The sequence below is a fragment of the Stigmatopora nigra genome, chromosome 6, assembly GCF_051989575.1.
Source record: "Stigmatopora nigra isolate UIUO_SnigA chromosome 6, RoL_Snig_1.1, whole genome shotgun sequence".
Lineage (NCBI taxonomy): Eukaryota > Metazoa > Chordata > Actinopteri > Syngnathiformes > Syngnathidae > Stigmatopora > Stigmatopora nigra.
The window spans coordinates 15750459-15775637 of NC_135513.1; the positions used below are offsets into that span (position 1 = coordinate 15750459).

Below are 25179 nucleotides of genomic sequence, written 5' to 3' on the forward strand. Positions count from 1 at the left end.
CAATGTTTATTTTAGCTCTGTTTTGATATATTTTTAGATTTTACAAGATTATTTTTTAACTAAAAACACAGAAAAAAATCATAAAAAATGACAATGATTGATTTAATTGGGGGAAATCAGGAAATTTAATATAAATCTCTACTCTTCATTTTAATTTGATCCTAAAACAGAAAGTCGGCACTCATCATTTATTTTCTCAGGCCGCACAAAATGATGTGGCGGGCCAGATTTGGCCCCCCAACCGCCACTTTGACACACGTGGCATAGTGGATCATACCTTCCCATTTGTGGGCCATTTAATATACCTGGGTACATTAAATGGGGGTTATATTAAACAGCAAAATACGGTAGTAAGTACAAAAAACTGAAGCACTATCTTATTTCCCTGCGAAGAAGGTAGCAAGAACAAAGGTGATCATCATTTGCCCCCCACCCCAGCCCTTTTTATTCCCCCTGACATTCGATTCTATTCCACCTTCAACTCCCGCTGTTCCACCGTCGCAAAACCCACATTTTCAAGGACACACTTCTTTGATTTCTTCCGATCCCGCTCGCCAAATAACCATGTGTTGCATATTATCATCTTTTACGATCGTTCACCCCGTCGGGGTCGCCTTACGAACATCACGCTGACGTCGTCACCCACCGGCACACGGGAAGAGCCACGGTAGAATAGCCGTACATACACCCGCACAAAACACACACGCGCGCTTGGGTCTTTAAGAGCGCCGTGTGAAAATGATAGGAGTCCATTTGAGCGCCTTGAAAATGGAGTCCATTTAAAAGGAATGGCTACGAAAGTTGGAACGTGGAAGGGTCAAGGACGATATCAGTTTGTGCGGGTGTGCGGATGTGCGGGTGTGTGTGTGCTGATCTAAATCAAAGCAGCCCTCCTGCTTGTCCTTCACTTGCAGGTGCCCCTGATAAAATATGTACTTGAACATGCCTTGAAAGATTTAGCAGCACAGGTGAGGACTCCCACCCACCCGCTGTTTTGGAGACACCACTTGAAAGGAGCTTTCAAGTGCAGCCACATTTTATTACCCGCAGACCTGACTGTGTTTTAAAGCGAAAAAAAGGGACAAATCGAGCCTTCCGATAACTTTTTTCTTTTTTTATGCACGGCTTGAAATATTTGGATTTGGATCTGGAGTGTCTTAGGTGGATGGACTGATTCCGACAGTGTGGGCCATGGGGGAGGTTAAGGACATCCCATTGGGCGGGGGTAGGTCAGGGTTAAGGGGGGTTTTGCTAAAGGGGAGCCATATTAAATTAAATCAAAAAGTCTATATTGTCACCATACAACAGCTGTATATAACCAAGTTTTTGGTGGTACTTCACAACGTGTGTGTTTCCCAGTAAAAACATCAATAAGTCATTGGAGAGGAAAGAGCTACTGCACCCGTGCGCTGCCATTTTGGGTCTCTTTTGTGACCTTAAATATGGAAAGACCGAATCCACGTTGGCACTATTTGACTTTTTAATCGTATTTTTTTTAGTTAGACTGAAGGAAAAAAAAGAATTCAGACTTTTTGTACTTTAAAAGTGGGGTAATGCCAAAAAAGTTTTTTTTTAAAACAATGTTGTCAAAGAAATTAAGACTTTTTGTGGCTTAAAAGTGGTGTAATGTCAAAAAAATGATTTTGTTTAACAATGTTGTCAAAAGAATTCAGACTTTTTGTGCTTTAAAATTGGTGAAATGCCCCCCCAAAAAGCTCACTTTTAATGTATTTTGACTTTTAAATTCTTAATATGGCTCTTATGGAAGAACATTTTAAAATGAGAATTGTTTATGGCTCTCTCAAAAAGGTTCTCGACCAATGGGGTAGACCCTCGGTTGGTCACCTGCCAATCACCAATTAATCTCCTTATTTTAATGTAGTGAATGTTTTTTTTAATTTTTTTGTGCAGGTTTTACAAGAAGAAACCACAATCCCCGGCAGTTACCTGAACTTAATGTACCTGAGTTCCAGAACTGCGGGCTACAAACCCGTCCTGAAAGTCACCATGACCCAGTCCTCCATCCCCTTTAACCTGATGAAGGTGAGCCCAAAAAAAAAAAGATTATTATTCAATTTTCCAGGATTTGAACTTGAACCTTGTCATCTCCAGGTTCACCTGATGGTGGCCGTGGTGGGCCGTCTCTTCCAAAAATGGTTCCCCGCCCAACCCAATCTTTCCTACACTTTTATTTGGGACAAGACGGACGCCTACGGTCAACGAGTTTATGGATTATCCGAGGCAGTCGGTGAGATTCCCGCTAAGAATTTGCATATTTCGCTCCAGCCGCTTTCTGAATATCAATTATGAAAAGCATGTGGTCATTAAAATATGGCCGCTTTTCATACTTTTTTTAGTTGTACTTGTTTTAGTTTGATCTTTTATGGACTAAAAAGTAGTTTATGCATGTAGATATTGAGTTTTTTTTTGAGTAGTAGAGTATAAATTAATTATTCCAGCCAAAGATTAAAAAATGAAGAGGAAAAATGTAGAAGTCGCATTTTTTTGGGGGGTCGTTTCTTTATTTGATCAAAAACCAGGAACAAATTTACCTTAAAGTAACCATTATAAAATAGAGTAAAATATTATAAATACGCTTCTGTTAACTGTTTTTCAGTAATGCTTAAATAATCATACCAGCCAAAGATAAAAAATGAAATGGAAAAATTTAGAAGTCGCATTTTTGGCAGGGCCATTTTTTTTTTATCAAAAACCAATAACAAATATATGTTAAAGTAATTATCGTAAAATGGAGTAAAATATTCCAAATATGCATCTGTTAACTGTTTATCAGAAATGCTAAAAAGATTATACCAGCCAAATATTAAAAAATGAAATGGAAACATTTAGAAGTTGCATTTTTGGGAGGGCCATTTTTTTTTATTTGATCAAAAACTAAGAACAAATATATGTTAAAGTCAACATACTAAAATAGAGGAAAAAATGTGCTTTCTGGGCATCTGTTAACTGTTTTTCAGTAACGCAAAAAAAAAAACAGAACGACAGGCTGTCGATAGTTCGAAAGAAAAAAAATAAACGGATAAAAACGAGTCACAGGCTAAAAGTGAACAGATGGAGGTCAAGCAAGCCGTGTCTCGGAATCACAGAATGTACAGAATTGACTTGGACAAGAACATTGTAGATCTACCAAATAGTGGAATAATGTGATCTTTTTTTTTTGTCTTTTAGTGTCGGTGGGGTTTGAATACGAGTCGTGCCTGGATTTGATCCTGTGGGAGAAGAGGACGGCCATTTTGCAAGGCTACGAGATGGACGCTTCCAACATCGGGGGATGGACGCTGGATAAGCATCACATTCTGGATGTGCAAAACGGTAAGAACAACACTTTTTTGGTATGATTTTGCGTTTTTGTGATAGTCAAATAGAAATTAAATATGTTGATCTCGGACTACAAAGCCACGTAAGGGCTTTTTTAAAAGTGTTTTTTAGTTGCCTCTGAGAACTCAGCTCGTTGGGTGGCCACTTATCGGGTGTTGCCAGAACCAGATCCAAAAATTGTGAAGCAGCGTGATGAGGTTTTGAACGGCAGATTTAGATTGGAGACTTGTTTACCTTTTGGGGATTTGTTTTCCAACTTTTAATGTACTTGACTTAACCCAATTGGGGGCACAAACTTGCAAAATAGCTGGCATTTGATCAAATTTTCATTACATCTAAAAATAATTGTGGCAGGGAGGTTAGAAAAATGATTTATTAACCCATTAAAATGAATAAAAAATATTGGCAACTGACAAAACACGCACGTCTACACTTATAAAATCAAAATAACTTATCTTTTAACTCTTTAGATTGTGCCATTTTCAAAATAAAATACAGGATTTCAGGGAAGTGTACTTTTCGAAGATGTATTTTAATTATTTTTTTTAATGTTGAAACTCAAATTTCTTCCCCATCTTTTAACTAAATTTTCGTCACCTAATATTTCATAAGTTGGAACAAAATTGTGTAAGTTAGAACAAAAGGTTGTAAGTTGGAACAAAATTGTGTAAGTTGAAACAAAATTTTGTAAGTTGGACCAATATTTTGCAAATTGGAACAATAATTTTGTAAGTTGGAACAAAATTTCGTTAGTTGGAACAACATTTTGTAAGCTAAAACATTTATAAGTAGAGTTACCACAATCTTAGACCTTGTAAAATCAACTTTTAAAAACCAGGATGTAGTCCTCCAGGATTTCTATTAGATTGTGACTTGTCTATGTAGTCCCTGGCCGCCCCTCCCTCCCCCTCTCTTTCTATCACCACCACCATTGTATATCCCTCGTTCATCACCACCTGGGGGGCTTCTAACACCTTGTCACCCAGTTTGCCTCGCGTGTGGTTCTAAATTTGGGATTTTAAGTCGGGAAATAAGTGTCTGAAGGTCAAAAGCAGTCATTTCCAAAGACATTTTCCTCACTCACTCACAGCTGGAAAGGCCATTTAAGCATGGCTTCACTTCCTCACTCACACACAAAAACACACACGAACGCTCACACACACGGTTTCTCAGTTCTTGTCCCTGTTGCGCGCGTCATTATAGACGGACGGAAGCACGGAATGCGAAGGAGCGTGTCAGCTGTTGATCCGTCAACACCTCTTAATCGAAGACAACATGAAGGGGAAAGCGTGGCGAGGGAAGTATAGCCAGATAGCCCCTGTGGGATTTCAAGCAATGCTATTAGAAACTGAGGAGAAAGAACAGAATGCAAGGTCACCATTTTGGAAAAATCATATTTATTTTTGGGGGATTGAGAGCAAAAAGTGGAAAGAAAATGACGTGAAAAAATGCTTGGATGTTGTTTTTTTTTTTTTTTTTTTTAATACCTCAAAAAGTGCAATTAGTTTTTTTCGATTTACAGTGGTACCTTGACATAAGAGTGCCCTGACATTCAAGCAATTTGAGATACGAGTACATTTATGTCTCTTTCCCTGCAACTCTCATGTAATGTCTCTATGAGCACTGGGCGGAGCCTTGCATTTTTTTTCCGTTAGTGCGAATGGCGAAAGTCAGGGTGGAGGCGGGGCCAATAGAGCCAAGAAAGGTTAAGTGTAAGCTTTCATTAATCTTATTTTTGAATGTCTGCATCGTCATCCAATTTCATTTAAATTTCTTCGTTATGTTACTAGCACGTTGCCATGCAAAAAGTACTGTATTCATAATATTGACTAATATTTGGTGTTTTTGTGACTTTAGGTATTCTGTACAAAGGCAACGGTGAGAATATATTTGTCTCCCAGCAACCTCCTGTCATCAGTAGCATCATGGGTAAGAATTTGATTGGATTGCATTCACACTCTTTTTTTTATGCCCTTTGAGATTCATTTAAAACACGTTTCTGGCGTTTTGGTGCAGGAAACGGACGGCGCCGGAGCATCTCTTGCCCCAGCTGCAATGGGCAAGCAGAGGGTAATAAGTTGTTGGCGCCCTTGGCGTTGGCGTGCGGCGCCGACGGCAGTGTTTACGTCGGAGACTTTAACTACATTAGGAGGATTTTCCCTTCTGGGAATGTCACCAGTGTCATGGAACTTAGGTAAGAAAACGCTCTGATTGGATAATTGAATCATTTTTGTTTGTCAATAATAGCCAGATATGACTCCCAAAAACAAAACAAAAAGTGTCAAATAATTACATTTGTGACTCAGTCAAAATGTGCAATTCGCAAAGGCACAATGAGCCGTTTTTTTCTGCCAAGTAAGCTTTCAAACTTGGCTGAACATTTCCCTTTTCCACAGCCATGTGGAAAGATTCAACTCATTAAATGACTCTTTTTCAAATGAGCCACTCACCTTTGGCGTACTAACATCCCCAGCAAGCAATCACCTCACAAATTAACTCACCTGCTCTGTCATCTGTTTTCAAACACTTTCTGAGCAAAACAAAACTGCAGTTTTCTGTCTTCTGTCCACTTTAAATTCAACTTTTTGCACTTTTTTAGCCAGCTCCAAATTCCTAATGTGTTCCACTAAAGGAAAACCTCATTAAGCATTGACTAACTGTCGTCTAACTCTTTTCTTCTTCTCTTTCTTTGCTTGCGCTTTATTAAGAAACAAAGATTTCCGACATAGGTAAGAGTGATTAACCCTTTTTTTCCCCCACTAACAAAAGTGACTCCGTCACCCCTTCTTTCCAGTCATTCCCTGCATGCATTCATTCCTCAAATAGTTTTATAATTCCCATCTATTAATGACAAAGTCAAATCATCCATTATAATAATCTGATGTCAGGAATTGTTCTTAGTCAGTCATTTTTGTTGTAATTCATTGCAAATACCAAAATATTCAATGCAGTAATGCAAATTAATGTTTGGAAATCCTTTTGATAGAGAGAGACATTAAAAAAAATCATTTTTTTTTATCCATCCTCAGAATTTAAGTAAAAATATATGAAAATGTGCATTTTTTTAACCAGATTTAACATACAAAAAGTCTTTGAATTCTTTTGATGACATTGTTACACTGTTGTGGTGCATTCAGGGCCATATGCACCATGTATAGCTCTCAAGCCACAGGTTCTTATCTCTAACTCCCGATGTTTTTAACCAAAAACATCCTCCTAATCTTCATAGGCACACGGCGACAACACGACACGTTTGGGCTTTAGCATCCGTCCGCCAGCGTTGCTTTGTCCTCATCAGTCTTAATTTTTGTCAATTTCTAGTCCTGACAAGTGTTACAGATAAGGAGGCTATTTTTTTGGTGTTGTCAGCGCAGATGAATGGCACCGTCATCACTTTAACGCTTGCCCCAAGCAACGAGAGCTGAGGAGAACACACAATGAAGGGGGCCAGCTACACTGCTACACTGCTAGCTCCACTTCATCTTCTCAATATTCAGAAAATATCTTTATGCACACCAATGTAGACAAATCAACAATATGCATACATGTATTAGAAAATGACCGATTACCGTATTTTCTGGCATATACGCCATATTTATCGCTAAAAAAATAAATACTGAATCCAGAGTGCGGCTTATATGCGCATAAATTAGACTTGACATGCAGGAAATGCCATAAGAAAATGCAGTAGTACTAGACAGAGGACGCCTATAACCATAGATAACACAGTGAAAGAAAATTCCTCAGTCAAATGTTTACGTTAAATCTCCTCTCTCTGTCCTCCATTTTTAGCAACAACCCCGCTCATCGCTATTTCATGGCTACCGATCCCGTGACGGGACAGCTTTACGTATCAGACACCAACTCACGTCGCATCTACCGACCCAAGAACCTCAGTGGTGCCCGTGACCTCATCAGTAAGTCCCAATTGCATTTTACACTATAAACCATTATATATTATAATGTATTAACGTCAACTAGATTTTATGTGGGCCGGATCTAAAACAATGTATATTTGAGCTTTTTTGAAATATATATTTTGATTTTACAAAAAGATTTTGAACTAAAAACAGAAAAAAATGATTAAAAAATGACAATGATTGATTTAAAAGGGGGAAAATCAGGATATTTAATATACATCTATCATCATATCAATTTTAATAGGGGCAATTTAGACTGTTTAACCAGTTAGCTTAGCATGTTTTTGGGATATGGGAGGAAACTGGGGTGCCCAAACATGCAAACTCCACCTTTGAGGACCCACCTGGTATCGAACGTACGACCCCAGAACTGCGAGGCCAACGCGCTAACCACTCGTCCACCGCGTCATTCTGAGTATATTCATTTTTTTTCCGAAAAATGAGATTTCAGCTGCCAGTTGGTGAAGCGCTGAGCACGACTGTGACATTTTGAACGGATAGGGTCGGGGTGTCATCTGCCAAAAGTCAGCTGGCGAGCGTTTTAGTCCCCCGCCATGCTTAACAGATGGACGCTGTCATGTGTTTGTCAAGGTAACGGGGAGGTTGTCGCCGGGACTGGCGAACAATGTCCGCCGTTTGATGAAGCACGCTGCGGCGATGGAAGGAAAGCTACGGAAGCGCAGCTCTTGGGACCTAAAGGTAGCTGCCTTTTTTTTTTGTATTTATACGGTCTGTCTTTTTCTTAAAGGTCTTTTCTATAATTGTGGCTTGTTCACAGGAAATTCACTTTTCCCATTTCCATGTATTTTGCATCCTAAGGCAGCCACTTTTATGTCCTCTCTACTTTATTTTCAGAGTTTTGATCATGTATTTTTTTTTGGGGGATTCTGTGCAGGCATCGCAGTGGACAAAAATGGTTTGATCTACTTTGTGGACGGGACGATGATTCGAAAAGTGGACCGCAACGGAATCATTTCCACGGTGCTGGGAAGCAATGATTTGACCTCGGCTCGCCCGCTCACCTGCGATAACAGCATGCATATAAGACAGGTGAGCAGTGTGGAAACTAGCAACCTTTCAGTTGATTTACATTAGATTAGATGAGATAACTTTATTCATCCCGTATTTGGGAAATTTTATTGTCATAGTAGCAAGAGAGTGAAAATACAGACACAGAAAGACATCCTAGACATACACAAATAAATAAATACACATATAAATACATACACAAATTGATACATACACAAATAAATACATGCACAAATAAATACATACACTAATAAATAAGTACACACACAAATAAATACACAAGTACACAAATACATGAATACACGAATACACAAATAAATGAATAGACATAAATACAAACACATGAATAAATACACATGAATACACAAATCCACAAATAAATAAATACACAAACAAATACACAAATACATTAATAAACTAATAGATTTATGAATTAATCCATGTATAAATAAATACGCATGTTGCTGAAATATATATACATATACATACATATATATAAATATACATGTACCTACATTTACATAGATTGGGGAGTTATATAGCGCACCTAGTAGGCCACCATTTATTTTGTTGCTACCACTACCTTAACAATTACTCTCTAAACACCGCTAGAAAATGTCTCCAAAGCATAGTTTGTCTGACATGAACTTGTCGTTGTCCGTCTAGGTCCGTCTGGAATGGCCCACAGACCTGGCCATCAGTCCCATGGACAACTCCATCTACGTTTTGGACAACAACATTGTGCTGCAGATCACTGAAAATCGAGAGGTACCCACCCTCATCATAATTTAATCATCTCCCCTTTTGGCCAGTCCACTAAATCCGAAACACAGACACCAATTTGTTCGATAAACGTGACTAAGTAATTGTGTTCTGGCTCAGGTTCGCATCGTGGCGGGCCGACCCATGCACTGCCAAGTACCCGGGATCGAATACACCATGGGGAAGAGAGCCGTTCAGACCATGTTGGAAGGAGCCACGGCCATTACTCTGTCCTACAACGGCATTCTCTACATCACCGAGACGGACGAGAAAAAAATCCATCGCATTCGACAGGTAATCGCTCGTATTTAGTGGCTGTTTGTCAGAAAAAAAGGCACATGGGGAAAAGGGCAAAAAAAATCATTTTCAGCTTTACCTGAGAGATGATTCATTCCGTTGATTCATTCGTTTGATTCACTTCCTCCACACACACTGAAATACCCACACCATGTAACGTGTTGTTCCCAGGTGTCAACCGATGGAGAAATGACTTACCTGGCCGGGACGCCATCTGAATGCGACTGCAAGGTACTTTAAAACGCTTTTATTTTTATATAATGGCTTTTTGAAGGGAACTAAGTGCAATGTTCTTGGGAGTATTTTTAGAGTGCCTGAAAATAGAGTGATTGGTGTCAAATTGGCAGCGCCAATCACGCACTGGCCAGGTCCAATCGGACGAAATGTCAAGTTCATTTCGTTTCATTTCCCGTTTTTTTTGCAGAATGACGCCAACTGCGACTGTTACCAAACGGGAGACGGTTACGCTAAAGACGCCAGACTCAACTGTCCTTCTTCTTTGGTGGTGTCTCCGGACGGGACCCTGTACGTGGCCGATCTCGGGAACATCCGAATTCGAGCCATTCGCCGCAGCCAACCACTTACGGGTATGTCCTTTTGACGGGTGGCCAGAAGGGGGCAGCAGGACTTTTTGCACGGCAACGCGCTTGTAACATAACATCAATTTAAATTTAAATGAACTTGGATTTGGATGCAGACAGTCAAATATAAGTTTTATCTAACTTTACACTAAATTTAATTCAATTTTTTTATTTGATTTGATACATTCACCCAGGTTGGCTCTATTGGCTCCGCCTCCACCCTGACTTTCAGAAGCAACCTATCGAGGGTTGTTTGCTGTTGTCTTCCCTTCAAAATATTTGAAATTTTACTCGTATCTCAAAATGCTCGTATGTCAGGGCACTCATATGTCGGGGTACCACTGTAGTGAAAAGGCGAACCGTAGGCATGAAAACATTAGCAATCGACGAATAAGTTTTTGTCCGCTATCAGTGACTGAGATGATCCGGAATTAGAGCCGAAATGGGCAAGACCAGATTAGTTTCCCAAAAAACACTTAGTTATTTTCCCATACAAAAGTTGTTATACAGCATACACAATTTAAAATGATCAAAAAATACGGGGAAAACGTATTTATTGACCGGTACGTATTGAAAAAGTGTGTTTGTGTGATTTCAGGGTCCTTGGCATCGGGTCCTGGTTTCTTGGAAGTGGCTTCTCCGGCCTCCCAGGAACTCTACGTCTTTGACTTAAATGGAACTCACCAATTCACAATCTCCCTGGTCACCGGAGACTATAAATACAATTTTAGTTACAGGTCAGTGTGGGTAATAATGAGATTTGTAATCTCTCCCGACAACTCCAATAATCCATTTTTTTCCAATAGCAACGAGGAGGATTTGACGGCCGTGACGGACAGCAGCGGCAACACCCTTCGCATCCGGAGGGATACCAATCGGATGCCAGTTCGCGCCGTCACCCCCGACAATCAGGTTCGTCGAGACCTAAACACCAAGGACTCGAACAGACGGATCGTAAAGGACGCCATGTTTTTTTTTTAGGTCATCTGGCTGACCATCGGAACAAACGGCGGACTCAAGTCTCTGACGGCTCAGGGTCAGGAGTTGGTCTTGTTTAGTTACCATGGCAACAGCGGCTTGCTGGCCACCAAGAGCGTCCAAATTGGTTGGACTACATTTTATGAGTGAGTAGATTCATAAAGAACAAAAAAACATTTTCAAGAACGCCATACATTTCTGTTATAAGTCGCAGTTTTTTTTTTCATAGTTTGGCCACGGGTGCGACTCATGTGTGGAATTATTAACACATTATTATATGATTTCCCATGCTATTTTCACACTGAACAGCAAGAGGGCGCTCTGGGCATGTGTTGATCATTTCAACATATATTTATATGTATATGTACATGTACAGACCATATTTACTCGCATATTAGCCGCTTTTGTTGGACAAAAATGATGACTGAATCGAGGGTACGGCTTATATGCACATAAAAACAACAATTATCAAAAACAAACAGACAAATAAATAATCAATAGGTAGTAGGGATTTGTTTAAGTATAAATGTACATATTACACATGTTTTTTTCATTATTAATTATGCATTTATTTGGCTGGTGCGACTTATAGTCCAGAAAATACAGTACATACTTGTTATAAACCTCTTGCTGGGTATATTAAAGATTAAAGCTCCGCCCCCCCACTTCCATACCATGTGAATGGCAGATGACGCTAAACTGACGTTAGCCGTTGATTTTTTTCCAGCTACGACAGCGAGGGTCGCCTGACCAACGTCACCTTCCCGACCGGCGTGGTTACCAATCTCCACGGCGACATGTCATCGGGCGCCGTTGCCGTGGATATCGAGACGTCAGGGAAGGACGAGGATGTTTCCATAACGACTAACCTGTCATCCATAGACTCCTCCTACACGCTGGTTCAGGGTAAGTAGAATGGAGAGGCCTTCCTCGCTAATTAGCCTTTAAATCATCGTCTATATTCGTTTCAAAGTCATAAATAGCGCCTCCTCTAGGGCTAGGGGATCAATTTACATTATTAATCTTAGTAGGTTTTGAGACAAGAATCATACTTTAAAAACAAAAAGTAAAAGGTCAACTTTTTAAAAAAATGTACACCGTAAAAGAAGCCAGTCAAAAGCAAACGCACACCGAGAAGTTAATAAGTACGACTGTAGCTTCATTAAAAACCAAACTGTACGTTCACATTTTCTTGATGGTTGCGGTTTTTTATGTATTTTCTAAGGAGGCTCTTATGCAACATTCCAATTTGTTAAAAGTTATATTTTGACTTGTGATCTATGAAGCCTTAAATGCTTTGGAGCGACAAGTGCCTTTTTAATATTTATGAGGCTTCTATTCAAGTGATCTATTATGACACGCACCAAGATAAATGAGGAAAAAGTGAAATATCATTTATTCACTCATGTTACGGGGTTGCTGGAGCATATCAAAGCCAGGTCAATTAGGACTCCATTACATTTTTTAATACATTTTGTATGATGAACATTTTCAATGAGGAACAAAATGTGTTATATTTTAATTGCAAATTTTCATTAGCTGATCTACTGTCTAGTATATAGATATAGATATATACATAGATAGATTAATAGATATATATATATATCTATATATATATATATATATATATATATATATATATATATATATATATATATATATATATATATATATATATATATAGATATATGTATGTATATGTATATAGACCGTATTTACTCGCCTTTAGGCCGCTTTTGTCGGACAAAATAAATGATGACTGAATCGAGGGTTCGGCTTATATACGCATAAAAACAAAAATATCAACAAAAAAACAGACAAATAACTAATCAATAGGTAGTAAGTATTTGTATAAATGTGTATTTCTTAATATTTATGAATGTTAGTGTGTACTATTGATTACATACAGGTACATCGAAATACCTTTGATACTTTGTATCAAAATACAATATACAGGTATAGTATGACGGTGAGGTTAAACTGAACAACTACTCATTTATTGTTATTTATTGATTATGTACGTTCGTTTCATTGTTGATATTTGCGGACTTTGTAGCGAATCTTTAAATCTAACTATACAATTTATTATAATGACTATAAGAGCATTCAATTCAAGTCGGATACAATTGAGGAACGTCAAATCTGAGCGAATGGGCTCCACGAGCAACAATTTGCGTTCGATTCCGTTCCCGAACAAACGCGGCGTAGCGCCATCGATCGGAACGCACTAACTTATTCAACGGCATCGACGAGCCGAGTTCCTCCGCGTAGAAACGTATACATTATTTAGTATTTGATCTGACTGGGGTCGGTCGAGATGCAACCAGTCCCACCGAGCTTTGTAAACAAGAACATATTCCATAGCTTTTCCGGAAAATGTGTCAACAAGAGTTTTCCCCAAAATTTTGTATCAAGCAAAGAGAGGATTTTAGAAGTAAATATTTCATTGAAATGTTCTTCCCTTGCGAAAAAAAAATATCTGAAGCAAGTTATCTGGTCTTGTCAGATTTTACAGGAAAATGGTATGCTGGGAATGACCTCAGTCGACCCCGGAATTGAGCCCCGGGCGCTTTTGCTAGCTGGCCAATCTTTTGGTTGTCGCTCCCAAAGCGTTTCCAATCCGTCTGGAAAAGTTTGCTCTTAAACATGACCCGGCGTTCCCTTTCCAAATCAACGTTTACCGCGAAAATCCATGGCTTTTTAAATGAGTTTTCTTGGTCCCAAAATTGCCCTCAACGCCATCTCCTCTACTTCTATTTGATCTTTTTCCCTACAAACCCCGATGAGGTCGGCTTTTGCGCCAAAAAAGTAAGCGTTGCTTTTAATCTGTCGTCAAGAAACTTTTTTTTTCAGTTGTTTTAGATTAGATTAGTTGAGATAACTTTATATATCCTGTCTTCAGGAAATGTCATTGTCATAGTTGCAACAGGGTGAGAATACAGACACAGAAAAGACATTTTAGACATAAATCGCTCATAAATAAATTCACAAATAAATTAATACACATACATAAATATACACATAAATATATCTAAATAAATACACAAGTAAATACTTTACTAAATAAATACACACATAAATAAATACACACATTTATATAAATACACAAATAAATAAATACACAAATTAAAAAAATACACAAATAAAGTAATACACAAATTAACCAATACACTAATGAATAAAACACTAACTATACTATACTCTAACGACACTAAGAAATTAATTAATATATACATTAATAAATAAATGCTTTGCTGAAATATGTATATATGTACTACATACATATTAATAAATATACATATAGTTACATACACATGTAAATTAATATACATAACATTTTTTTCAGTTATCTGCAATACATTGCTTGCAGATGATGGAATATATATATCCCCTCGTTTTAATTCACCCGTACACACACATGCACACATCGAGTGGTGGTCATTAGCGGTGTGAGGTCAAGGGAAAGCTAATTAAAAGAGGCAGCGGGATGTTAATACCTGCTCGGCGCTCCATTAGCGGCTTCAAATAAGGCTGTAGAAATTAATTGAACCTTTTTCCTCTCCTCTCTTTGTTCACCCGCTTATCATTTTTTTTTTTTACGTCGTCTTAACAACCCCTCCCCAAAGAAATCCATGTCTTCTTTGCGGTAATCACATGTCTTTCTGTCCCCTCCGTAGACCAACTTCGGAACAGCTACCAAGTGGGTAATGACCATTCTCTCCGGGTCATCTACGCCAACGGGATGGACACGCATTATCAGACGGAACCTCATATTTTGGCCGGTAGGTCCACTTCACGCCACAAACTGTGAAAAAACGCTGCTGTTTTTTACTTTTACTTTTTTTTTTAAGCCTGTTTGTAAATTCTTGGAAAATTTAAAGGGACATGCACCTACTGAATATCTGACGTTTAATGACTTTATTTTATATGTTTATAGTTTTTTAGTTATTTAATTACATTTTTAAATAGTTTTATACTTATTTATGACTTTTAAATAGTTTTTTAGTTATTTAATGACTTTTAAATAGTTTTTTAGTTATTTCATGACAATTTTTTATAGTTTTTTGTTATTTAGTGACTTTTCTAATAGTTTTTTAGTTATTTGATGACTATTTTTTTCTTTTTTTTATAGATTTTTAGTAATTTAATGACTTTTATAGTTTTTTAAAAACCAAGAATTCTGAGCACCATTGTCTCCGCCCACCAAAAACTAGGTGCTGCCAACCCCATCGTGGCTCGACGCAACATGACGCTTCCGGGAGAAAATGGCCAGAATTTGGTGGAATGGAGATTCAGAAAGGAGCAAACCAGAGGGAAAATTATCGTCTTTGGGAGAAAGCTCAGAGTGAGTCATTATCATAAATTGACTTAGCCACTGAGGTTTAGTTTTTAGGATCTGTTGACCAGCCAATTGCAGGCTATGGATCATTTGCTTAAGGTATCAAATGAAGCAAAACTTTGGACTTTTTGCAGAATTTGGCCGCCTAAACACGCCTAAGATGTTTTGCTACAAAATATGTCCAAATAAGTCATATCAGTTCCTTGCAGATGAATTAAAAATGAGCAAAATCGGTTCCGTTTTGAACAATTGGTGCATTTTTTTTTAACCCAAAGGTAAACGGGAGGAACCTGCTGTCCGTGGATTACGATCGCAATTTACGGACGGAGAAGATTTACGACGATCACCGCAAGTTCCTTCTGAAAATCATCTACGACCAGCAAGGCCATCCCACCCTGTGGGTTCCCAGCAGCAAGCTCCTCGCCGTTAACCTCACCTATTCCAGGTAATAATCTATCCATTTTTGGGGGGTAAATCCTTCCATTGGCTTAATTTAAAATGCTTTACTTTCTGATGTTGACTCAATTTAATTACATCACTTTTTATATGAAAGTGCTACCTCTACTTACGAATCTCTTCCTCAAAGTGTTATTTATTTTAATTTTTTTTGGGTAACGTTACTTCCGGGCGGCCCGACGGTTAAGTGTTTAGTATGTCGGACTCGCAGTTCTGCGGATTTGGGTTCGAATTCAAGTTGGTCCACTTGTTGCGCCCCTTGCCACCCTTGTGAGGATAAAGCAGTTCAGAAAATGAATAAATAAATGACCCCTACTTCCATGGCCCTAATCGAAAAAAAAGTCCTCTACAACTTTTGCTAATTAATTTGATTTAATGTGCTAGTTCATTTGAATTGAGCTGAGTATAAGACGACATTTTTAACTGGGTTTTTTGTGTGTTTATTCAGTACAGGGCAAGTAACTGGCTTGCAAAGGGGTCCAACTACAGAAAAATGGGAGTACGACAGCCAAGGAAGAATCACTTCCCGACTATTTGCTGACGGAAAGACTTGGAGCTACACTTATTTAGATAAGGTAATTTACTTATGTTCAACATAGGCGAAAAAAACAAAGATGGTCACGTCTCAGTCTTGGTCTAGACGCCATTGTTTTAATATTCAAATCAAGTCCGACTGCGGTGTTATGCAAAGCCGTCCCACCAAAGAGGAAAAAGATCTTTCCTTCTTCAGTGAACTACAGACACTCCAACGTCTGCAGAGACACGATAAAACGATAAAAAGACGGGGACGTCCACCCCCCAAAAAAACATTGTCTCTCTGTTGCTTGAGTACACAAGGCAAGGTTATCCCTTTCATTTTGCCGACAAACAAAAGAAAGACCAACGGAAGTCGGTCCCCTTGAGAAAAGTCTTCCAAGAGAAACAAAGTGGGAAAGTCGCGTTAGGTTAGTACAATGGTGGGAAAACTATGGCCAGCGGGCCATATATGGCCCGTTTGGCTTTCTAATCCGGTCCGCCAACGTTGTCCAAATAATTTTAAATTTTTTTTCCTCATTTTTGTTCGCTTAAGATTTAAAAGAAGGCAGCTAAGACGCTTTTGTTTCAGCAGAAACTAAACCCGAGGGAAGGAGTCGTTTCTGCGAGTATTTAACAAGGCAGAATATTGCGCCTGTAGTAAAATAAAAAAGACTGGCATAAATGTCAAATGAGGTGCAGGGTACATCAAAAAATACATTCAAATAAAAGATAGTAACTCCCCTGCAAAATTCTGACAACCTATTTTTTTTCAATGTCACTAAAATGTTATTTATGCCATTAAAAAATTTACGCAAAATAAAAACAGAATAGATGCTAGCACAGGCGAACCTGTGGCTATCGAGCCACATGTGGCTCCTAGCCCAAATTGATTCTTATCATATTTTATATATACAGTAATGCCTTGAATATTGCAGTTAATATAGAGCAGATAATTGAAAAATTGCCTCTATTATATATATTTATATATTTTTTAACTTTAGTGCTGAGTCTTAGTACCAAAAAGTGGCTTCCACTTATGAGTTACAGCCTGAATATTTTTATGAACTTAAAAAATATATATATCTTAATTTTTAATAGCGGAAAAATATAGTAGTGAGGACGTGATAATCGAGGGATTACTGTACTCTTGGCCTTGTTTTATTTTTATTCTCTCTCAAAACTCACTTCCATTCATCTGGGCCCATTAAAAACAAATAATACATTTTATTTTATCTTTTTAAAATAATAATTTGTAGGAAAACTGCGTCCATAACTTCAATAATGTTGTTTTTTGTGTGTGTTCCCAACAGTCGATGGTGTTACTACTGCACAGCCAACACCAGTACATTTTCGATTACGACTCGGGAGACCGCCTGTCGGCCGTGACCATGCCCAGCGTGGCTCGACACACCATGCAGACCATCCGATCGGTGGGCTACTACCGCAATATCTACACTCCGCCCGAGAGCAACGCCTCCGTCACCGTGGACTACTCTGAGGATGGACAGGTGTGGACAAAAAAGTTACGCTATTAGCTTTAAGTGTAGCCTAGTAAGTGCTTCTTATTTAGTATATAAGCATACCACCCAAATTTGCCATCATTTTAAAAGCAAAAAAACGAGAAAATGAAGAAAATTTCAGACTTTTAAGTGCGCCTTATAGTCGTGAAAATACGGTAGTTTAAGCATGTAGGACACATTTTGTTCTTTATTTTTTTTAAACAAAATGTTGAAATGACTTTTTCTTTCCTCTATCAGCTCCTTAGAGTGGCCCATCTTGGAACTGGACGCCGTATATTGTACAAATATCGGAGACAGGTATGTCCAGGTGAACGTACGGGGGTGCTGAAGTTGATCCATTTTCAGTCCTGACGTTTTTATCCATTTTTTGATCTCAGAACAAGTTGGCAGAGATTCTGTACGATTCCACCCGGGTCAGCTTCACTTACGACGAAACGGCGGGCGTCCTGAAGACGGTCAACCTGCAGACGGAGGGCTTCATCTGCTCCATCCGTTACCGGCAAATCGGCCCGTTGGTGGATCGGCAGATTTTCCGTTTCAGCGAGGACGGCATGGTCAACGCCCGCTTCGACTACACTTACGACAACAGCTTCCGGGTCACCAGCATGCAGGCCGTCATCAACGAGACGCCGCTGCCCATCGACCTTTACCAGTTTGACGACATATCGGGGAAAATGGAGCAGTTTGGAAAGTTCGGAGTCATCTATTACGACATCAATCAGGTGAGGAAAAAGGTCACGAAAGGTCAAACAAAGACCTGAATGACTTTGTTTTTTGCATTGAAATAAGACTTAAAAAGTGTTGTCGTCTTACATTCGGGGTCTAGACATTAATATTAATAATAATAAAACCCATTCACAGCGCTAGATACCTTTAAAGCGGGACACTTTGACGATTAATATATTTATTGCAATTTTGTTGATTTTTCACAGACAATTGATTGACATTTCAAAAACCAGAAGCCAATTTTTTTAACAAATGTGATTGTGCATTAGTTGACATATTTATGTTCATATATAGAAATGTGATATAGTTTTTTCATGAGGCAAAATAACCCTAAAATATATTGTTAGAATCATTTATTTCAAATATACTGTCATTATTTTGTGTTTAAAAATTGAATTGCAGTCTTTTTTCAAACTTGAGTTGTGAAAAAGGGGGTCGTCTTATACTCGGGTCAATGCAAACGTTATTCATGGTGTCCCCGCCCCTTTTAGATCATCTCCACGGCGGTGATGACGTACACCAAACATTTTGACCAGCACGGCCGCATCAAGGAGATCCAGTACGAAATCTTCCGCTCTCTGATGTACTGGATCACCATCCAGTACGACAACGTGGGCCGAGTCACCAAGCGGGAGATCAAGATCGGACCCTTCGCCAACACCACCAAATACGGCTACGAGTACGACGTGGACGGGCAGCTGCAGACCGTGTCGCTCAACGAAAAAATGATGTGGAGGTCAGGTCTTTTTCAAATTTATTTTACAACGCAAAAGTTCCAACCAGACAACTTTTTTTTGTAGGTACAATTACGACCTGAACGGGAACCTGCATCTGCTGAACCCGGGGAACAGCGGTCGCTTGACGCCTCTCCGTTACGACCTCCGAGACAGAATCACTCGTCTCGGAGACGTTCAGTACAAAATGGACGAAGATGGCTTCCTGAGACAAAGAGGAGCGGAAATATTTGAATACAACTCCAAAGGTAAGAACTGGCTTTTTGACAAACATATACATATACATATACGTATACATATACGTAAACATATACATATACATTTTTATTCATGTATTTATTTATTAACTTATGACCGGTGTATGTCTAAAATGTCTTTTTCTGTGTCTGTATTCTCACTCTCTTGCTACTGTGCCAACCAAATTTCCCAAATACGGGATGAATAAAGTTATCCAATCCAATACATTGTTTTTTTTTAACCCAATTTTTTAATTTTTTTGTTTAATTTGACTGTTTGTCTCCCCCAGGTCTTCTGGTCCGGGTGTACAGCAAAGCTGGCAGTTGGAGCATCCAGTACCGCTACGACGGTTTGGGTCGCCGTGTAGCAGCCCGAAACAGTCTGGGTCAACACTTGCAGTTCTTCTACGCCGACTTGAACTACCCCACCAGGATCACGCACGTTTATAATCACTCCAGTTCCGAAATCACTTCTTTTTACTACGACTTGCAGGTAAGCATTTTGTTTTTATATTTCACTGATGCTTATTTTAGCTCCACATATTTTGTTATAACTAAATGATAGCGAGCCCAGTGAGAAGTGGTTTGAGTGTTGGCCTTGCAGTTCTGGGGTCGAGGCTTGAATCCCAAGTCGGAGTTTGCATGAATTTTCTCCAAAAACTCCAGTTTCCTCCCACATCCCAGAAACCTCCATGCTAGATTAATTGTATGCTAACTTGCTTTTCGTTCAAAATTTCTATTTTTAGATTTAAAAACTTTTTTTTTTTCGTTTTGTTCCACAGGGTCACGTTTTTGCGATGGAAATCAGCAGTGGAGAAGAGTTTTACATCGCCTGCGATAACACCGGCACCCCATTGGCTGTCTTCAGCAACAATGGACTTTTGCTTAAGCAGGTATTTTACATTTGCAAGTATTTTGCAGCTCGCTTCTCTTTATCTAAATCACTGAAAGGCCCTTTTATCACTTTTAGGTGCAGTACACAGCGTATGGCGAGATCTACTTTGATTCCAACCCCGACTTTGTGCTGGTCATCGGCTTCCACGGAGGACTTTACGATCCCCTGACGCGATTGCTCCATTTCGGGGACAGAGATTACGACGTCCCCGCCGGGAGGTCAGTCTTACCCGGTTGGTTCTCGACTCCGTGGTCCCGAGAACGATTTTAAGCGTTATTTGTCGTCTCCCAGGTGGACCACCCCGGACGTGGGCACGTGGACCCGGGTGGGCAAAGACCCGCGGCCGTTCAATCTCTACATGTTCCGGGGCAACAATCCCATCAGCAAGATCCATCAAGTCAAAGAATACGTGACAGGTACTTTCCAATCAATCCCTATCTGAAGTATTGTCTGACTTTTAGGTTATTCATTTCGATGTAGCCAAATGCTGCAATGTGACTAACTTTATTTTTTCTGCTCCGTGTGAAGATATCAACATCTGGTTGGTGACGTTCGGCTTCCATCTCCACAACGCCATCCCGGGATTCCCCATTCCCAAATTTGACTTGACGCAGCCGTCCATGGAGATGACAAAGAGTCAGCTGTGGGATGACTTACCCGTAAGTACTCGCTTTATATATACATGTTTGTATGTTTGTTTGTACGTATGTTTGTATGTATTCATACATACATACATGTATGTATACATACATACATGTATGTATACATACATACATGTATGTATACATACATACATGTATGTATACATACATACATGTATGTATACATACATACATGTATGTATACATACATACATGTATGTATACATACATACATGTATGTATGTATCCATACATGCATGTATGGATACATACATGCATGTATGTATACATACATGCATGTATGTATACATACATGCATGAATGTATACATACATGCATGTATGGATACATACATGAAGACGGTCATACATGAATACATACATGCATGTATGTATACATACATGCATGTATGTATACATACATGCATGTATGTATACATACATGCATGTATGTATACATACATGCATGTATGTATACATACATGTATGGATACATACATGTATGTATACATACATACATACATGTATGTATACATACATACATGTATGTATACATACATACATGTATGTGTACATGTATGTATGTATACATACATACATGTATGTGTACATGTATGTACATGTATGTATACATACATGTATGTATGTATACATACATGTATGTATGTATGTATGTATACATACATGTATGTATGTATGTATGTATACATACATGTATGTATGTATGTATACATACATGTATGTATGTATGTATGTATACATACGTGTATGTATCTATGTATACATACATGTATGTATACATGTAAGTACTTATACAACCAACTAAAATCTTTAAAAACAAACGCCACGTACCAATTCTGTAGGAAAGACGTAAATAACACACCCAAACTCAAAAGACCATGTTTTATTATGCCTTTAAAAGTTATTAGAAGCAAAGGTTTAACTTTTGGCAAGACAACTGTTATTCAATGTATTTGATTAACTTGTACTGATCCTTTAGCCAATGGGAGGCCACCTAGGGCTTAGTATACTATTTGTAAGTCCAAATTGTTACCTTGAACCAATTTTTCCCATTGAAAGATCTTGTAAGATGAACACTTTGTAAATAGAAGCCTTCGTAACTAGAACTTCTTACCTTGGAACATTTGTTTTCCACATTAAGTGTTCTTTGTAAGATGAATATTTTTACAACGCCACTTAACATGCCTTATCTTGTCTCTTGCAGTCCATTTCAGGTGTCCAACAGGAAGTAACTCGCCAGTCTCAGGCCTTCTTGTCCTTCGAACGAATGCCCGAAATCCAGCCAAGTCGCCGCCGCACCGACAACTCCAAACCATGGCTGTGGTTCGCCGCCGTCAAGTCTCTGATCGGCAAAGGAGTGATGCTAGCAGTGGTCCAAGGCCGTGTGGTGACCAGCGCTCTCAACGTGGCCAACGAGGACTGCATCAAGGTGGCGGCGGTCCTGAACAATGCCTTCTACCTGGAGGATCTTCACTTCACGGTGGAGGGTCGAGACAGCCACTACTTCATTAAAACCAGCCTCCCCGAGAACGACCTGGGAGCCCTACGACTCACCTCTGGCCGTAAGTCTCTGGAAAATGGTGTCAACGTGACCGTGTCGCAGTCCACCACCGTCATGAACGGCCGCACTCGGCGCTTTGCCGACGTGGAACTGCAGTTCGGCGCCCTGGCGCTCCACGTACGCTACGGAACCACCTTAGACGAGGAGAAGGCGAGGGTTCTGGAACACGCCAGGCAGCGAGCCTTGGCCGGCGCCTGGAGCCGCGAACAGCGCCGAGTCCGGGATGGCGAGGAAGGAGTCCGCCTATGGACTGAGGGAGAGAAAAGACAACTTCTCAGTGGCGGTAAAGTCTTGGCTTACGACGGATACTACGTACTGTCCGTGGAGCAGTACCCGGAAATGGCAGACAGCGCCGACAATATTCAGTTCTTACGTCAGAGTGAGATCGGGAAGAGGTAACGGGGGCCTCCCAGCTCCAGGACTCTGGTGGACTCCCTAAAAAAAAGATTGAAAAAGACATGTGGAAAAGGATTAAATGGCTGTCAAAGACTTTGTACTTGCCCAAGTCTGGTCCAGATGCTGTAGGACTCTGTGTTTTTGGAAATGGACTTTTGGAAGGTGTTCCAAACACGAGAACTGCTCCCGTCCATTGACCTTTGCCCATTTTTCTTTGGACCGCCTTTGAAGGAACAGCGTATGCATGCACGTCCCAGCCGGCGGCATCCGGAAGGCGGGGCATACCTGAATGCTGGGATTCCCTTGGGAAGTAAAGACTGGTTCAGGGAAGGGGGGAATGTTGGATGTGGACTCAATCGCCATCCAATGTTTCGCCACTTCTCAGGTCTTCAGCCAAGACCTGCTGGATAGAAGAAGGTACCATTGTTAAAAGGACTCTGGTTTTGTTTTTTGAGGGGCAATCAAAGAGAACTGTTGTGGACTCTCTCCAGGAGAGAAGTGAATGAAAAAAAAGAATGATTTCTAAGAAGGTTGACATGTTGGAATATTTTTCTTTTGTATTATAATGAAATATTGTACTGCATTTTCTAGGGGAAGGAAGGGATCATTAAAATAAGACTTTACATACTGGATTATTACTTACCACTACTCTGTAAACAGATTTCAATCCTCGCAAAATCCGACTTGAATGCTTTTGGTTCCTTTGTTATTGATCTTGTCAAAAGTTTTGTTGAGTACATTGGAAATTTCAAACTTCTTAAGTAAACAGTTATCCTCCAGGATGGATGCAGTTGTTCCGTGTACACCATGGAAATACTTCGAAGTCCTGGATTTCAATCAAATGCACAGAAAGTGTCCAAGTGGCTAGTCTGGGACTTTCCAAGGTGGAAGAGTTCTTGTCCAGTGATGACATGTTCTTTGGTGCCGCATTTTTGCTCGTTTCTCTTTCCAAAGGAGAGTTTATGGCCATCCGTGACCACGTGACGCATCGTTGTATCTGTTTTTTTCCATTGCCTGTGAGTCCTTTAGAGAGTTTTTTGTATATGCTCCTTTGTTTCTGAGTCTGGGAAGACAATCGTTTTTTGGACAAGTGTCTAATTAGCAGAGCATATACTTCATAGGCCATTGGATTGTTCTTTCCTGCAAACAAGTGTGAACAGTCGTTGTGTTACGGGTTCATCAAAGTTCTGTTAAAGGGTGAAAAAAGCCCTCTATCTGTAAAACATTACTAGTCTCAGAGAAAGTAATTTCTGTACAGTGTTTCTACAGTCTACAATAAAATCTTTGAAACCTTCTGTTCCTAATTCTTGTATTACTATGTCATTTTTGAACGAAAAAGCCTTACTATACTATGTCGTTTTTTGTCGTTTTTTAACGAAAAAGCCTTACTATACTATGTCGTTTTTTAACGAAAAAGCCTTACTATACTATGTCGTTTTTTAACGAAAAGCCTTACTATACTATGTCGTTTTTTGGCGTTTTGTTAACAAAAAAGCCTTACTATACTATGTCGTTTTTTGTCGTTTTTTAACGAAAAAGCCTTACTATACTATGTCGTTTTTTAACGAAAAAGCCTTACTATAGTATGTCGTTTTTTAACGAAAAAGCCTTACTATACTATGTCGTTTTTTAACGAAAAAGCCTTACTATACTATGTCGTTTTTTGTCGTTTTTTGTCGTTTTTTAACGAAAAAGCCTTACTATACTATGTCGTTTTTTAACAAAAAAGCCTTACTATACTATGTCGTTTTTTAACAAAAAAGCCTTACTATACTATGTCGTTTTTTAACAAAAAAGCCTTACTATACTATGTCGTTTTTTGTCGTTTTTTAATGAAAAAGCCTTACTATACTATGTCGTTTTTTAACAAAAAAGCCTTACTATACTATGTCGTTTTTTAACAAAAAAGCCTTACTATACTATGTCGTTTTTTAACAAAAAAGCCTTACTATACTATGTTGTTTTTTGTCGTTTTTTAACAAAAAAGCCTTACTATACTATGTCGTTTTTTGTCGTTTTTTAACGAAAAAGCCTTACTATACTATGTCGTTTTTTAACAAAAAAGCCTTACTATACTATGTCGTTTTTTAACAAAAAAGCCTTACTATACTATGTCGTTTTTTAACAAAAAAGCCTTACTATACTATGTCGTTTTTTAACAAAAAAGCCTTACTATACTATGTCGTTTTTTAACAAAAAAGCCTTACTATACTATGTCGTTTTTTGTCGTTTT

The 25179-nt window shown here is 39.0% G+C and overlaps 1 protein-coding gene across 7 annotated transcripts in view; it reads left to right on the top strand.

Moving 5' to 3' along the window:
• The window catches only part of tenm3 (teneurin transmembrane protein 3), a 106622-nt gene extending 82381 nt beyond the window's left edge, over window positions 1–24241 (top strand). For 5 of the 7 annotated variants that reach the window (XM_077719976.1, XM_077719977.1, XM_077719979.1 and 2 more), the window contains 32 exons: window positions 1912–2043; window positions 2113–2248; window positions 3190–3333; window positions 5197–5268; window positions 5356–5533; window positions 6048–6068; window positions 7132–7256; window positions 7851–7958; window positions 8155–8309; window positions 8955–9056; window positions 9171–9344; window positions 9519–9578; window positions 9772–9934; window positions 10527–10665; window positions 10735–10840; window positions 10910–11052; window positions 11634–11812; window positions 14584–14688; window positions 15121–15251; window positions 15521–15690; window positions 16150–16276; window positions 17528–17725; window positions 17975–18034; window positions 18115–18459; window positions 18955–19199; window positions 19264–19445; window positions 19724–19926; window positions 20216–20326; window positions 20404–20546; window positions 20620–20744; window positions 20857–20987; window positions 22194–24241. In XM_077719976.1, the coding sequence (XP_077576102.1) occupies window positions 1912–2043; window positions 2113–2248; window positions 3190–3333; window positions 5197–5268; window positions 5356–5533; window positions 6048–6068; window positions 7132–7256; window positions 7851–7958; window positions 8155–8309; window positions 8955–9056; window positions 9171–9344; window positions 9519–9578; window positions 9772–9934; window positions 10527–10665; window positions 10735–10840; window positions 10910–11052; window positions 11634–11812; window positions 14584–14688; window positions 15121–15251; window positions 15521–15690; window positions 16150–16276; window positions 17528–17725; window positions 17975–18034; window positions 18115–18459; window positions 18955–19199; window positions 19264–19445; window positions 19724–19926; window positions 20216–20326; window positions 20404–20546; window positions 20620–20744; window positions 20857–20987; window positions 22194–22949 (5169 nt within the window). In that variant the 3' untranslated portion in view covers window positions 22950–24241. The remainder of the gene's footprint in view (window positions 1–1911; window positions 2044–2112; window positions 2249–3189; window positions 3334–5196; window positions 5269–5355; window positions 5534–6047; window positions 6069–7131; window positions 7257–7850; window positions 7959–8154; window positions 8310–8954; window positions 9057–9170; window positions 9345–9518; window positions 9579–9771; window positions 9935–10526; window positions 10666–10734; window positions 10841–10909; window positions 11053–11633; window positions 11813–14583; window positions 14689–15120; window positions 15252–15520; window positions 15691–16149; window positions 16277–17527; window positions 17726–17974; window positions 18035–18114; window positions 18460–18954; window positions 19200–19263; window positions 19446–19723; window positions 19927–20215; window positions 20327–20403; window positions 20547–20619; window positions 20745–20856; window positions 20988–22193) is intronic. The other 2 variants (XM_077719978.1, XM_077719980.1) reach the window with 1 other exon arrangement.
• The last annotated feature ends 938 nt before the right edge of the window (window positions 24242–25179 follow it).